Raw genomic sequence first — 12,608 nt, 5'->3', positions numbered from 1 at the left:
CTTGACAGATCCTCCTTGCTGCCATTCTCGGCGTGTCCTTTGCCGATGATGTAAGTTAAACAGCATTTAAGTTTATATAAACGTAAAACTCACTGTAAGAGATTGATTGGACATGACTCGGCATTCACAGTAACGATTTAATGACCAAGATTAAATATATGAAACATTAACCTAATCAGATGATCGCTGTTAGGAGACGAACATGCTTTTCACATTTTACCACTGACTAGTGTGCTATTTTGTTTTATTAATCCCAGAAGACCAATCTGCTTGTTGTGAATTTAATATGTGTGTTCTCTGTTTGGTATATATATATATATAAATATATATATATATATATATATATATATACATATATATATATATATATATATATATATATATATATATATATATATATATATATTATATATATATATATATATATATATATATATATATATACATATAGTATTTTTTCCCATATTTGTATATATGTACTACATTTCACTTTCACATTCTATCAATTCCTGATTGAAAATCACCTCTACATTTTTCTATCATAGCTGCGGGTGATTCTGCGTAGCAATCACAAAAGTGCTGCAGGTAGTGCTTTTGGAGTGAGCATGAAAATTGCAGCAAAATGGATGAAAAAATTAGCATTTTTGGGTGATTTTCAGTGTGAACCAGCCCCTCAGAGGCGTTGCCAATGCTAGCCCCAAAGATCAGTGGCACGTGCCCCGGATCTATTCTGGAGTGTCCCCAGACAGCGGGTGGCAGTACCCATCTCTGGCCACTTGGTCTCCAGATTCTGCAGACATCTCTTTTGGGCTTCTGCCTTTAGTGTCTGAGAAGGAATCAGACATTAGAGCTCCTAGTGTCTGATTCTTGGATGCTGGGGGAGAGAAAAGCCAGCTACAGAGGATCTCTCCAAACTTGGAGAGTGGATGGAGGAAATGAGTAGGTTATCCCGCTGTGCTACACACACAAAGATGCATGCTCCCTATAGAGGCTCCACAGCTTCCAGTATGTCACTACAACACCCAGCAGGCACCACAGCACCCAGTATGCCCCATAGAGGCACCACAGCCCCCAGCATGGCACCACAGCACCCAGCATGGTGCCACACAGCACCCAGCATGCATTGTTTTTGTATTAACTGGAGAAGGGGTCTTCATCCAAAATTTTTCTGGGCAGGCCTACTTATACCACTGTTGAGTTCATATAAATTTGGTTCTACCCACGACCACACCCACATTCTGGTGCATGGCTTCACCTATTTTTGGCTAAATTCAGCGCTGCGTAATGCGATAAGTCACAGATAAGGGGGGAATAGACAGGCTAAGCTATCTAAATAAGTACATACAGGATGCATTTCTCCGTTTTCCTTCTGTCCTGTGCAAGAGTTCTATTCTTCTTTTACAATTTGCATGAAAACTGCATGCAAGCTGGAAATATTTGCATCTCGCTGTCCATCTCTAGTAATAACTTCTGGATTCCCTAGTGCCAGAAATTTTTCATTAAACTTACATAGGGTAATAGTGGGCAGCACTGATTGGCAATAAGCTCTGGATGGGGAATATATATTGTGTGACAGGTCAATAAATACTGCTATAGGACAGGAATCTCAAGACACCTGAGACCCAACTTCCAGCTTAGGCGAGGCAGCAAAATTGTGGATCTCTACACGGTTTCGTAAAGGGAGTCTGAAGGGAATTAAAAAAAAAAAACAACAGATACTTACCTAAGGAGAGAAAGGCTCTGGGTCCTAATGAGCCTTCTCATTCCTCCTACAGTCCCTGCATTCCACCGATGGCTCCCTTGATAGCAGTCTCCGACCAATGAATCGGAGACTGCTCACTGCCGCTGCCCGAGGCTTCGGAAGTCTTCTGGAGCCCAAGTGCTCCTAAAGACGGGCCACTCCGTACTGCACATGCGTGGCCACACTGTCTCTTGCACTTGTGCATGTGCAGTACGAAGACTTCCGAAGCCTCAGGCGTGGGGAGATTTGAACCGGGGTTCCAGCACTGGAACGTGAGGATCATGAGAGGAACGGCAAGGCTTGTTAGGACCCAGAGCCTTCCCTTTCCTTAGGTGAGTATCTGTTTTGTTAGTTTTTTAAATTCCCTTCAGATTCACTTTAATTCTGGTCATTTCAGAAATCACTTTCATAAATGTATCTATATGCATATTTTTCTCCAAAATGTGATTGATTAAAGATATTGAGAAGTACATACGTATACTGCAGGTTGGAATATGTGGATATCTACATGACTTGCAATGCCAAAACTATGATCTAAAGTGTTTAACTCTCTACTATCTTTAAATCTCAGAATATCAGGATCAGCAATCAGGGCAATGATGGCGGGAGTGTACACCAGACAGTAAATATCAATAACCAGGACAGAATTGCTAACGTGAACCAGTACAATGGCTGGAACTCCTGGAACTCAGTCTGGGACTACGAGAGAGTAAGTACCTTCAATACACACCCATGCTGCTTCAACTATGATACTCTTAGTGGAGTCATGTGACTTAAAGTATACCTGACCCAAGGGAAAGCAACCTAAGTTAAGCACAGAGGTATGTTCCTGCTGGATTCGCATACCTCTGTGCATTGTCCATTGTCCTCTTTGTTAACTTTCTGCTAAAGCCACAATTTCAGACAGGAAGAGGCAGGCTTGCCGTGAGGTTCCTTTCCACCACCTTCCCATTCCCTCCTCTTCCCTGCTTACTTCCCTTGAGGGGCAACCTTGAAGCCTAGTTAAGGCTTACATTGTTTTTGTTATTTGTTCTGTGTGGAATTTATCATAATTGGTGACCATTCTGTGCTTGTTACCTTGACAAAGGGGACCCCACGGGGCCCCGAAACAATTAGTCGGTGGTTTATGGAATGGCATGTGTCACTTTACTTAAATTAAAACATTGAACTTGGTTGAATCAGAGTGTGCAGATCATCTGGATGTTTTTTGAACTAGGGATTGCACTGCATTTAAAGGACACTGATTATTTCCAGTGCCATGTGTAGAATAATCAGCATACGCTGATTTAGATCATTTGTGAATGTATAGCAAGGAATGAATTTTGTTCACATGCATCATCTGACTTGCGTTTAATAAACTGTGTTTGCTGAATTACAGGGTCTCTTTGCCACCCGACTTGTGTCCAAGAGATACTGTGTGGTGAGCAGGATGAACAGGAATGTGATGCCCAGCCTGGAACAGCTCAGCAGAGCTACACAGGGTGCACAGGTAACCAAGCATCGGCTGTGATTAAATTGGTGACTGAATGACTGGATGCAATTTTGAATGAGAACATGAAACAAAGCATTCATTAGTTAAAGACACGGTGTACAAGGTAAGGAAGTGTGTAAATATGGATGGACACTGATGGCCTCAAACACATGTAGATGTCTCATAAGGCCCAGCTCCCACTTCCTGCAAAAATGTACCCATTCGGTCAATTTTTTATAGCTCTGAGCAATGCAGGAAGTATATTGGTAAAAATAGGGTCTGATTTAACTTGTGAAAAAAAGAGGACCTGTTTGCTGCATTCCTGAAAACGGAACGCAGAGTCCCAACCTGTTTGTTTTCCGGATGAGTGGATGCGTTGCCCATAGCCACCTATAGTGCAATGCATCTGCCCCAGATGCAAACGCGTTGAGAAAACTGAATGGGTGGGAACTGAACTGTCTGCTCTGCTCTGTGCTGTACAAGCTCATTGCAAGTAGGAACCGAGCCTAATCCTTGTAAGATTGTAAATTGGACACAAGGGCTTTGGATTACATTACAGTGCTGTGGCTACTAAATAGCCACAGCACTACCACTAGTGGCTGGATAGTTTATGAGTGGCTGGATAGTGTATGAGTGGCTGGATAGTGTATGAGTGGCTGGATAGTGTATGAGTGGCTGGATAGTGTATTGGTTAAGGGTACCACAATTGACATGGGAGACCATGGTTTGAATCCTGGCTAGGGTCAGTACCTATTCAGTAAGGTGTTCAAGGCAAGACTTCCTAACACTGCAGGGTGGCCTCTTGAGCGCATCCCAGTGGCTGCAGCTCTTGAGCGCTTTGAGTCTGACAAGAGAAAAGTGCTATACAAATGTTCAGATTATTGTTATTAACTCCTAAGATATATAGATATTAACCTTTCAGGCTGGATTTGCTGCGGGATTGAAGACCACAGAACGTTGTCAGTTTACAATAAAGGTTATTTAGGAGAGTTAATGTAGGGGTATAATTTTGGATGGACAAAAAATACAATGTATGGGGCACCGCTCACTGTGCCCATACTGCACTGCATGCAACAGGAGCAAACCATTTAGGCAGAGTCGGTACAGTGTGGTCTTTTTCATTTACCTATGAACATTTGGGGCTAATATGATTCCTCATGCTCTGCTTAGCTGAAGCTGCTGCAGCTTATTAAGTGCTCTTTGAAGTTGGACTAACATCCCTTGCTACCTGCTGCTTGCTTTCTAGGCCTACTAACATTGTAGATCCCTGATCACACTAGGTGATCCTGGTTAGGAGTGGATGAATGTGGTTATGGGTGCAGTGGTTGAGTGTTGATCATTGGCAGCATTGTGTGGGTGTGACTTTTTATTAGTGTGTTTTTTTGAATTGATAAACCTCATTGGACCTCATGATGACCCGCCAATAGCCTAACTAGATGGTTTGGCCCCAGTCATTGCACGCACACATGCACACTTGCTGGCCAGCATTTAGTCTTAACTGATAGTCCAGTATTTGTAAGATGCTGCGTGACAGTGTGTGAACATATGGCCGGAGTGACCGGCTTACTGGATTAATGGTACATGGTGTCTTAAACCTCCAGGGATGTGGCATGTCATGTGGTGTGCAGCCACACACAAGCTGGTGCTGTGTCACACGTGGGTCATGAGGTCGGCCCGATTCCCACTCCTCCATGTCTACATGTTTCACCCAATCACTGGGCTTTCTCAAGGCAACCAGAGAGCTCAGGACCCACATGTTAGATTAGATGTCAGGAAGGAGGTTTACATTCATGCAAATGATCCCAGTAAGCCAAGCAACTGGCCATGAACAAGTAAAAACAGTGTTTAAAATTATGCACCAAGTACACAGTAGTATGGAAAATGTAGATTAGATTGTAATGAACCCCTTCGCATCGCACGTTACCTCAAAAGGATATGAGGCCTGCAGTGCATATTTCTTTATTGAGACGTGAGATCATAAATCTGCAGAGGGCGGCCATCTTGTACCTCTCCAATACACCAATGTACTTTTGAACATATTTGTTCTCCAGTTTCAAAACAGAGTAATTGAAAACTGACTTTTTTCTGAGGTGAACATAGTTTAGTATACAAGTGTACCCGGGCATCAAGCCAGAAATGTTTTTTGTGTTTCCACAGAACTGGACATGTGATTTGTTCTTTATATTATCTTTAAGCTTGGCTGGTTATATGTATCACAGCCAGCTGCGGGGAAATGGGTGGAGGCTTCTGATCTGGACGCATTTTCCTCATTGAATGTGAATGTAAAGGCAGATTAGTCAGAGTAAATGATGAGGAGAAGCCCATAACACCATAATAAGTACATGGTGTTGTTTCATGTTTACGGTTTTGTTATGAAATTCTAGAAGGCTTGGGATAGGCTGGAATGATTGTATATATTGATGAGAACATCAGTTATTGAAGATGCATAGAGGCAGGAATAAGTACAGCTTTTATTTGTACACATTGGCCTCAATTCACTAAGCTTTATCAAACACTTTATCAAAAACGTTCGATAATTTACCTCATGGGTAAAATCTAATTTTGAATTCACTAAGGTGTTATAGATTTATTGAGCGTGTTATCGATATAACATTCAATAAATCTATAACACCTTAGTGAATTCAAAATTAGATTTTACACATGAGGTAAATTATCAAACGTTTGATAAAGTGTTTGATAAAGCTTAGTGAATTGAGGCCAATATGACATTATGGCAAGTTTTGTAAGGGAAATCCTAGTTTTAGATTGTCATCTCTTCATCAGTGACCAACAGCCTTCTTCCAAATCAGAGTGGTTATCTCCTCTTTGCTCTTTCTGCTGAGGCCGCGCCCCCATTTGATTGATAACACACACCACAAAGAAAGCCACCTAATGACTTTGTGTGACACACATGAAATCCTTGAAAATATTAGTTTATATCTACCAGGGCTGGATCTACCTTAAGGCACAGTAGGCACGTGCCTACAGGCGGCTGATGATGGAAAGGAGGCTCACTTCCCTCCCCGAGTGCATCCCTACTACCTCACCTATGTAGAGTCCAGAGTGGAGTGTAAATGGGAGGTTACTCACCTGTGTCTCGGCATTCCACTGACCAGATCTCTCTTCAGTCGGGGGTACCTCTAGATACCTAATACTGAAGATAGCTCTGGCTGCCTAATGCTAAGGGGCACCTGTAGCTACCTATGACTGGTAAGGGAGAAGTGACAGCTGGGACAGCCAGCACACTTGTGGTGCAGTTCGGTGGGGCTTTGTAGGTTCATGGAGGGTGAATCCTAGGGTGCCAGGGCACAGGGGCGAAACTAGAAATCACTGGGCCCCCCTACAAAACTTTGGATGGGGCCCCCTCCCCTACACACTGAATAGGGATGGTGGTACAAATCTCTGTTTACAAAACTTTGTATGATTTGTTATCAGTGGCTGAGCTGATGCAGTCATTAGTACAATTGTGCTGACAGCAGAAAGATTTTTCTCTCCTTGCATTTAGTTGTCAGAATCTCAGGATGGGGCCCCCTGTGGCTTCTAGGCCCCCCCCCCCTTGCAGGGTCTATTGTTACGCCCCTGCCAGGGCATTTGTGTCTAAAGATTCCTGTGAGGTAAATCTGGGCCTAATATCTACCTATGGTGATATATTGACCTTAAAGGAGAACTGCAGTGAAAGGTATATGGAGGCTGCCATATTTATTTCCTTTTAAGCAATACCAGTTCCCTGGCAGCCTTGCTGGTCTATTTGGCTGAAGACATGTCTGAATAACACCAGAAACAAGCATGCAGCTAATCTTGTCATATCTGTCAAATTTGTCAGAAACACCTGATCTGCTGCATGCTTGTTCAGGGGCTACGGCTGAAAGTATTAGAGGCAGAGGATCAGCAGGACAGCCAGGCAACTAGTATTGCTTAAATGGAAATAAATATGGCAGCATCCATATACCTCTCACTACAGTTCTCCTTTAATATTTCCTGAGTGGCACACTTAGAACAAGCATGTGTCAGCTGAGTAACAACTCCTGGTCTCCATTATTGCTTGGGATAAGGATTCAGAACATTTAAAGTCAGAGGACCAACACAAACAAGGAAAATACAGCCAGGAAAGCCACAATACAAGTCATGAAAGTACAGTTTTCAAAATGGAACCAGCTATAGCTCATTGTATATCTCTCTGATTTCCTTTAATATTTTAGTAGGAATATAATAAATAAACACGGTGTCTGTTTAAAGCAGTGGTCCTCAAACTAAGGCCCGTGGGCCAAATGTGGCCCCCTGAGGCTTTCTTACCGGCTCCCCAACACAAAAAATGTGTTCCTTATAGATGCGGTCAGCTACATCTTTAAATATTGTTGGTCCGCATATAGAATAGCAGTGCTGGCACCACCCATCCACATGGAAGCCAGAAAGCAGTAATTCGCTGGTTTCCAATCAAATTCCACATCAGGTGACACTGCTGTCCAATTGGACTGATATGAAAAAAAGGACACGGCACTCTGGGGCTGTGTAACTACCATTGTGCTCCAATACAGCTTGTTGCTGCTTTCAGCCCCAGAGTGCCGTGTCCTTTTTTTCATATCGCTCTATGTACTACAGGTGTGGTGTGCCTGAGGACGCTGTGCACCGGCTGGCCGGAAATATTACCGGTTTATTTCCCAAGGTTTGAAGAAAAGTTTTTGTTTTTTTTGTACTGTCCAATTGGACTGCAGGTTGTCACCTGAGTATGCTTTACTGTCTGTCCCCCCAGCAGTCTATAGTATGTTGACCTGGCCCTCAACCCAAAATGTTTGGGGACCGCTGGTTTAAAGCAACCATGAAGCATCTCCAAAAAAGAGGCAGAGGGGTTAGGGCTGCATACTAGCCAACCTTACCTCCCCATCAGCATTCAAAATGAGCTCTACTGATGTCAAACAGATGGTTTGGGAGGAAACAGTCCAGACAAAAATTTCTGATTTTGGTAAGTTACCTTAATATCCTTTATGACAAGTTCCTTATGTTTCTCAGGAACCCCAGGCTCCCACCAAATCACTGACCTACACCATCTCCCAGACACGTGTGAAGAATGTAGCTCAGTATGGAGACCATATTGAAGCCTTGTGCAAGGGTGTGCCAACTTTCTTTGCCCAGGAGATGCAAGGTATAATTTAATTTCTAATATATATATTTTTTTGAATTTTGAATTTTAAATGTAATAGTTATCTTTGTTTGTTTTTACATGTCTTTGAGTCAAATATTAAATTACTATACAGCTTTTGATTAATTTAAGTTACTATCCAAAACATTTTAGAACTGCAAGCTTTCAAAAGCCATGTTTCTTCTTCAGGCTTGATACAGAGCTGGAAAGAACTATAATCAAAGTATCATGCCTAAAGAAAAGCTGGACACAACTAACACCAGACCACACCATGCTAATTTGCTATATTACTGGGAACAAATCAAATTCATCATTTAGGTCTCCTTTAAATAAAAAAGGGAGGCACTTAACCGGTTCAGCCCCACAGTGTCAAAAAGCTCAAGCATCTGAGCAATGGTCTCCCCCCATTCATTCGCCAATAACTTTATCACTACTTATCTCAATGAATTGAGCTATATCTCGTTTTTTTCCGCCACTAATTAGGCTTTCTTTGGGTGGTACATTTTGCTTAGAATTATTTTTTTTTTGTAAATCCATTTCAACAGGAAGATTAAAAAAGAAATGAAAAAAAATCATTATTTCTCAGTTTTTGGCCATTATAGTTTAAAATTGATATACGCTACCGTAATTAAAACTCATGTATTTTATTTGCCCATTTGTCCTGGTTATTACACCGTTTAAATGATGCCCCTATCACAATTTATGGTGCCGATATGTTATTTAGAAATAAAGATGCATTTTTTCAATTTGCGTCCATCACTATTTACAAGCTTATAATTTAAAATATTATAATGATATACTCTCTTGACATGCATATTTAAAACGTTCAGACCCTTAGGTAAATATTTATGTTGTTTTTGTTTTTTTTAATTGTCATTTTTTTTTATTTATTTTTTATAAAAAAAATGTATTTGGGTAATTTTTGGTGTGGGAGGGAAACAGCTAATTTTAAATGTAAAAAAATGTCATTGTTTAATAAAAAATGTATGTGGGTGTAGATTACTATTTGGCCACACAGTCAAAAAAGTCCTGGATGCGAACGATCTCGCATCCAGGAACTAGAAAGAGTACGGGGACATTTTTTGGGGGCAGAAAGACGGCGGTCTCTGATGAGAGATCGTCGGTTTTTCTGCGGCGGACATAGATCGGTGAATGGGAACTATATTTCCATTCACTGATCGGGGGCTAGCGGAAGGCGGCGGGAGCACACACCGCGCAGCAGCAACAGCAGAGCCTATCTGGACGAACATGCTCGTCCAGATAGGCTGAACTGGTTAAAGCCCTTTCCGTTTGTATTAAAATATCTTCTCTGACTTTGCTCCCTCCATCATCCTATGTTAACACAAGGAAAAACGAAAACTCACTTGATGTACAGTATTTGTGATTCAGAGAATACCTGGTAGTAAAGTTGTTTTGAAAGTGATAAATTGTGAAGTGCTCCTTTAACATCTACAATGTCAGCAATAAGAAGGTGTGTCCTGGACCTCCGTCCCAGCACATTGCTTTATGGAGGTCCGAGACACAGAACCAGCAGATAAGAGCAGTTAGAGGACTGACTTGTAAGTTGAATTATAGGAACATTGGGGTACTATTTATTTTTTCCAATGTTGAATAAATACAAACAAGAGAAGGAAGGTTTGGAGACTTTTTTTTTTATGAATTTGGGTTTTGAAGTCAAATAAAATAAATAGGCATTAAATCATAGAAAAATACATGTACTGTATGTGTAGCTGCAACAAAGTAAGGCTGTTACAAGGAGATGCCACAAAGTGGAGCTCTGGTTAGCTTCCTAAAGTGCATCCACAGGGCCGTTTCTTGGTCAGTGCGGGTAGGGCGACCACCCTGGGTGCAGACTGGCAAGTAGAAGAAGGGGGTGCAGGTGGTAGGGAGCTGGTGATGCACGGTGCAGCCAAATGGAAGAAGAAAGAAAATTACCAGCGCGATCACCTTCCTTGACTCCTCCTGGGCTGCGTGTGTCCGACGTCAAGGCATCATCACGTCACCATCACATGATAACACCTCCTGTCCTGTAGCGAGCTGCACAGGCACCGCTAGCCATTTTGTCACTCAAGGCAAGAAAACCTGTGGAGGCACAGGCAGACAGAAGGAGGCAGAGGGGGGCAGAAAGAGCCACAGGGAGACAGAAGAAGCCACAAAGGGACACAGAAGGAGGCACACGAGGGCAGAGGAAGGCGCAGGGGACAGAGGAGGCACATGGAGACAGAAGGAGGCGCAAAGGGAGACAGAAGCAGGCACAGGAAGACAGAAGGAGGCAGAGTGGGACTGAAGGAGGAACGGGGGCAGAGGTAGCACAAGGGGACAAATAAAGGCAAAGGGGACATAAGGAGGCACAGGGGGACAGCAGGAGGCACAAAGAGGCACAGAAGGAGGCAGATGTGGCAAAGGGGGACTGAAGGAGGCACATGGAGACAGAATGGCAAACAGGTTCAGACATGGCACAAGGGACTGAAGGAGACACAAAGGGATAAAGAAGGATGCACAATGCACAGAGGTCGCAGCTTCCATGCAACTTACGCTATGTAGATGCAGCAGAAGCAAGAAATAGAACACCCACGGGGCGGGACCTAGTTAGGGGGCAGGGCTTAATGTTGTGGTGGGGCTTAATCCAGCAACATGGCGCCCCACAAGACCAATGCCACTCCAGGCAATAGCCAGTACTGCCTATGCCTAGAGGCACCCCTGGCAGGCTGTCAGTGGGCGACGTCCATGGAGGAGTCGGCTTTCTGGGCTCTCTTCGCCTGTGTGTTCTCCTGGTCCCTGCTTCCTCCTGGATGAGCTGCTGGTCACTAGTAGGTAGGCATGTCCCTAAAGCGCAAGGTTTCACGAGTCCATGGGGGTAGGGGGCGCAATTTTTACACCCTCGTCCTGGGTGCCTTTTAGCCTAGAAACTGCCCTGTGTATTCATGAATCATTTCCTGGTTGAACTTGATGGACGTTTACATTCACTACTATGGAGAGTTTCTGCAGTGCTGCAAGTACCCTCTCATAATTGTAATACTGCTCCTGTGTAGTGCCTACTTCCCAGTCTGACTAGTGCTTCAGACCTAACACTTATCATTGGTGGTCCAGCAGCTATCAAAGCATACCAGAGCAGGATCATTCACCAGGCTTCCTAGGCAGGTGCCTGAGGCCTAGTGTATGTCAAGGGGCTCACCAACCAACATCCCTGACCTCTCTCCACTTCAACTTACCAAAAGAACAGAGTGTACACACCTTTAGACTTTCCTAAATTGTGAGTTTAAGCCCACTTTACTGATAACTCCTTCACTCTCTAAAATGCCAATCTACTCTGGTATAGTGGTACACAAAAGATGCTGGTTGGCCCGGCACTCAGTAAGGGGGAAGTTGTTAGGTCTGCTGCACCATATACAATATACAGTCCCCGTCCTAATCCTTGCTGCAACTGGGATCTTAGCGTGTGGAAGCGTGCAGACAGATCTTTCTCAAACACAGGTTCATATGCAGCACACACAAGACAATCCGTGCACCGCCTCCTTGATACACTGTATTTATTTTCCCATGTAATACATCAGCAGATGGATAGGCAATATTCCAGTGACAGTGTTCACATATACATTTGCATTATGTCAATCTGACCTGTGCCGTGGACGGGTGCGGGGGGGTGACCAGGGGATGGGAGGACTGCGCGACAGCCGTTTCGCGCCGGTGTGGCGCTTGTTCACGTGCAGGTATCCTTGGGCGAATGGCGGCGTGTACGGGCTTCCGTGATGACACTCGGAAGCCCCGCCCATCACGCACGCCATTGGCTCCTGGGTGCTGGGTAGTGATTAGGTGCGAGGCTAGGGGGGAGGAGACCGGCCTGTGACATGGCATTGGTTAAGTGGTTGCTGTGTCAACAAAGACACGCGTATACAGTGATTACAGATCGCCGCAACATGGCGAATTTAAACTGTGCATACATTATAAACATCATACCGTGAATCGATCCAAAATATACAATTATTAGTGCCCTAACCCATTCATTATGGAACTTCAAACACTTGTGCTTTCTTTGTGTCTTATAAAAGACGCGCTCGCACTGGGCCAATGTGACTGCCTGAACCGTGCCTAAATCTCCACCTGCTTTTTACATAAAAAACATTTTATTAGAAACCTCATTTAAAAACACCCTGATTACCCCATTTTAAAATCACTATGAAGTTGGTGAGGGAAGTTAGTGAATAGGGAGACGCAAGCCTCCGGACCATTTACTTGAAGCTTTTACTATAAAGTCCCCT

At 43.5% G+C, this 12,608-nt stretch overlaps 1 protein-coding gene across 2 annotated transcripts in view; it reads left to right on the top strand.

Moving 5' to 3' along the window:
• The window catches only part of LOC137561113 (gastrokine-1-like), a 30,647-nt gene that overhangs the window by 1,977 nt on the left and 16,062 nt on the right, over positions 1-12,608 (top strand). For both annotated transcript variants that reach the window (XM_068272369.1, XM_068272371.1), the window contains exons 2-5: positions 9-50; positions 2,313-2,450; positions 3,120-3,230; positions 8,220-8,352. In XM_068272369.1, the coding sequence (XP_068128470.1) occupies positions 9-50; positions 2,313-2,450; positions 3,120-3,230; positions 8,220-8,352 (424 nt within the window). The remainder of the gene's footprint in view (positions 1-8; positions 51-2,312; positions 2,451-3,119; positions 3,231-8,219; positions 8,353-12,608) is intronic.

This window comes from Hyperolius riggenbachi, chromosome 3 (assembly GCF_040937935.1).
Source record: "Hyperolius riggenbachi isolate aHypRig1 chromosome 3, aHypRig1.pri, whole genome shotgun sequence".
NCBI lineage: Eukaryota > Metazoa > Chordata > Amphibia > Anura > Hyperoliidae > Hyperolius > Hyperolius riggenbachi.
This window is presented reverse-complemented; position numbering and strand designations above follow the sequence as displayed.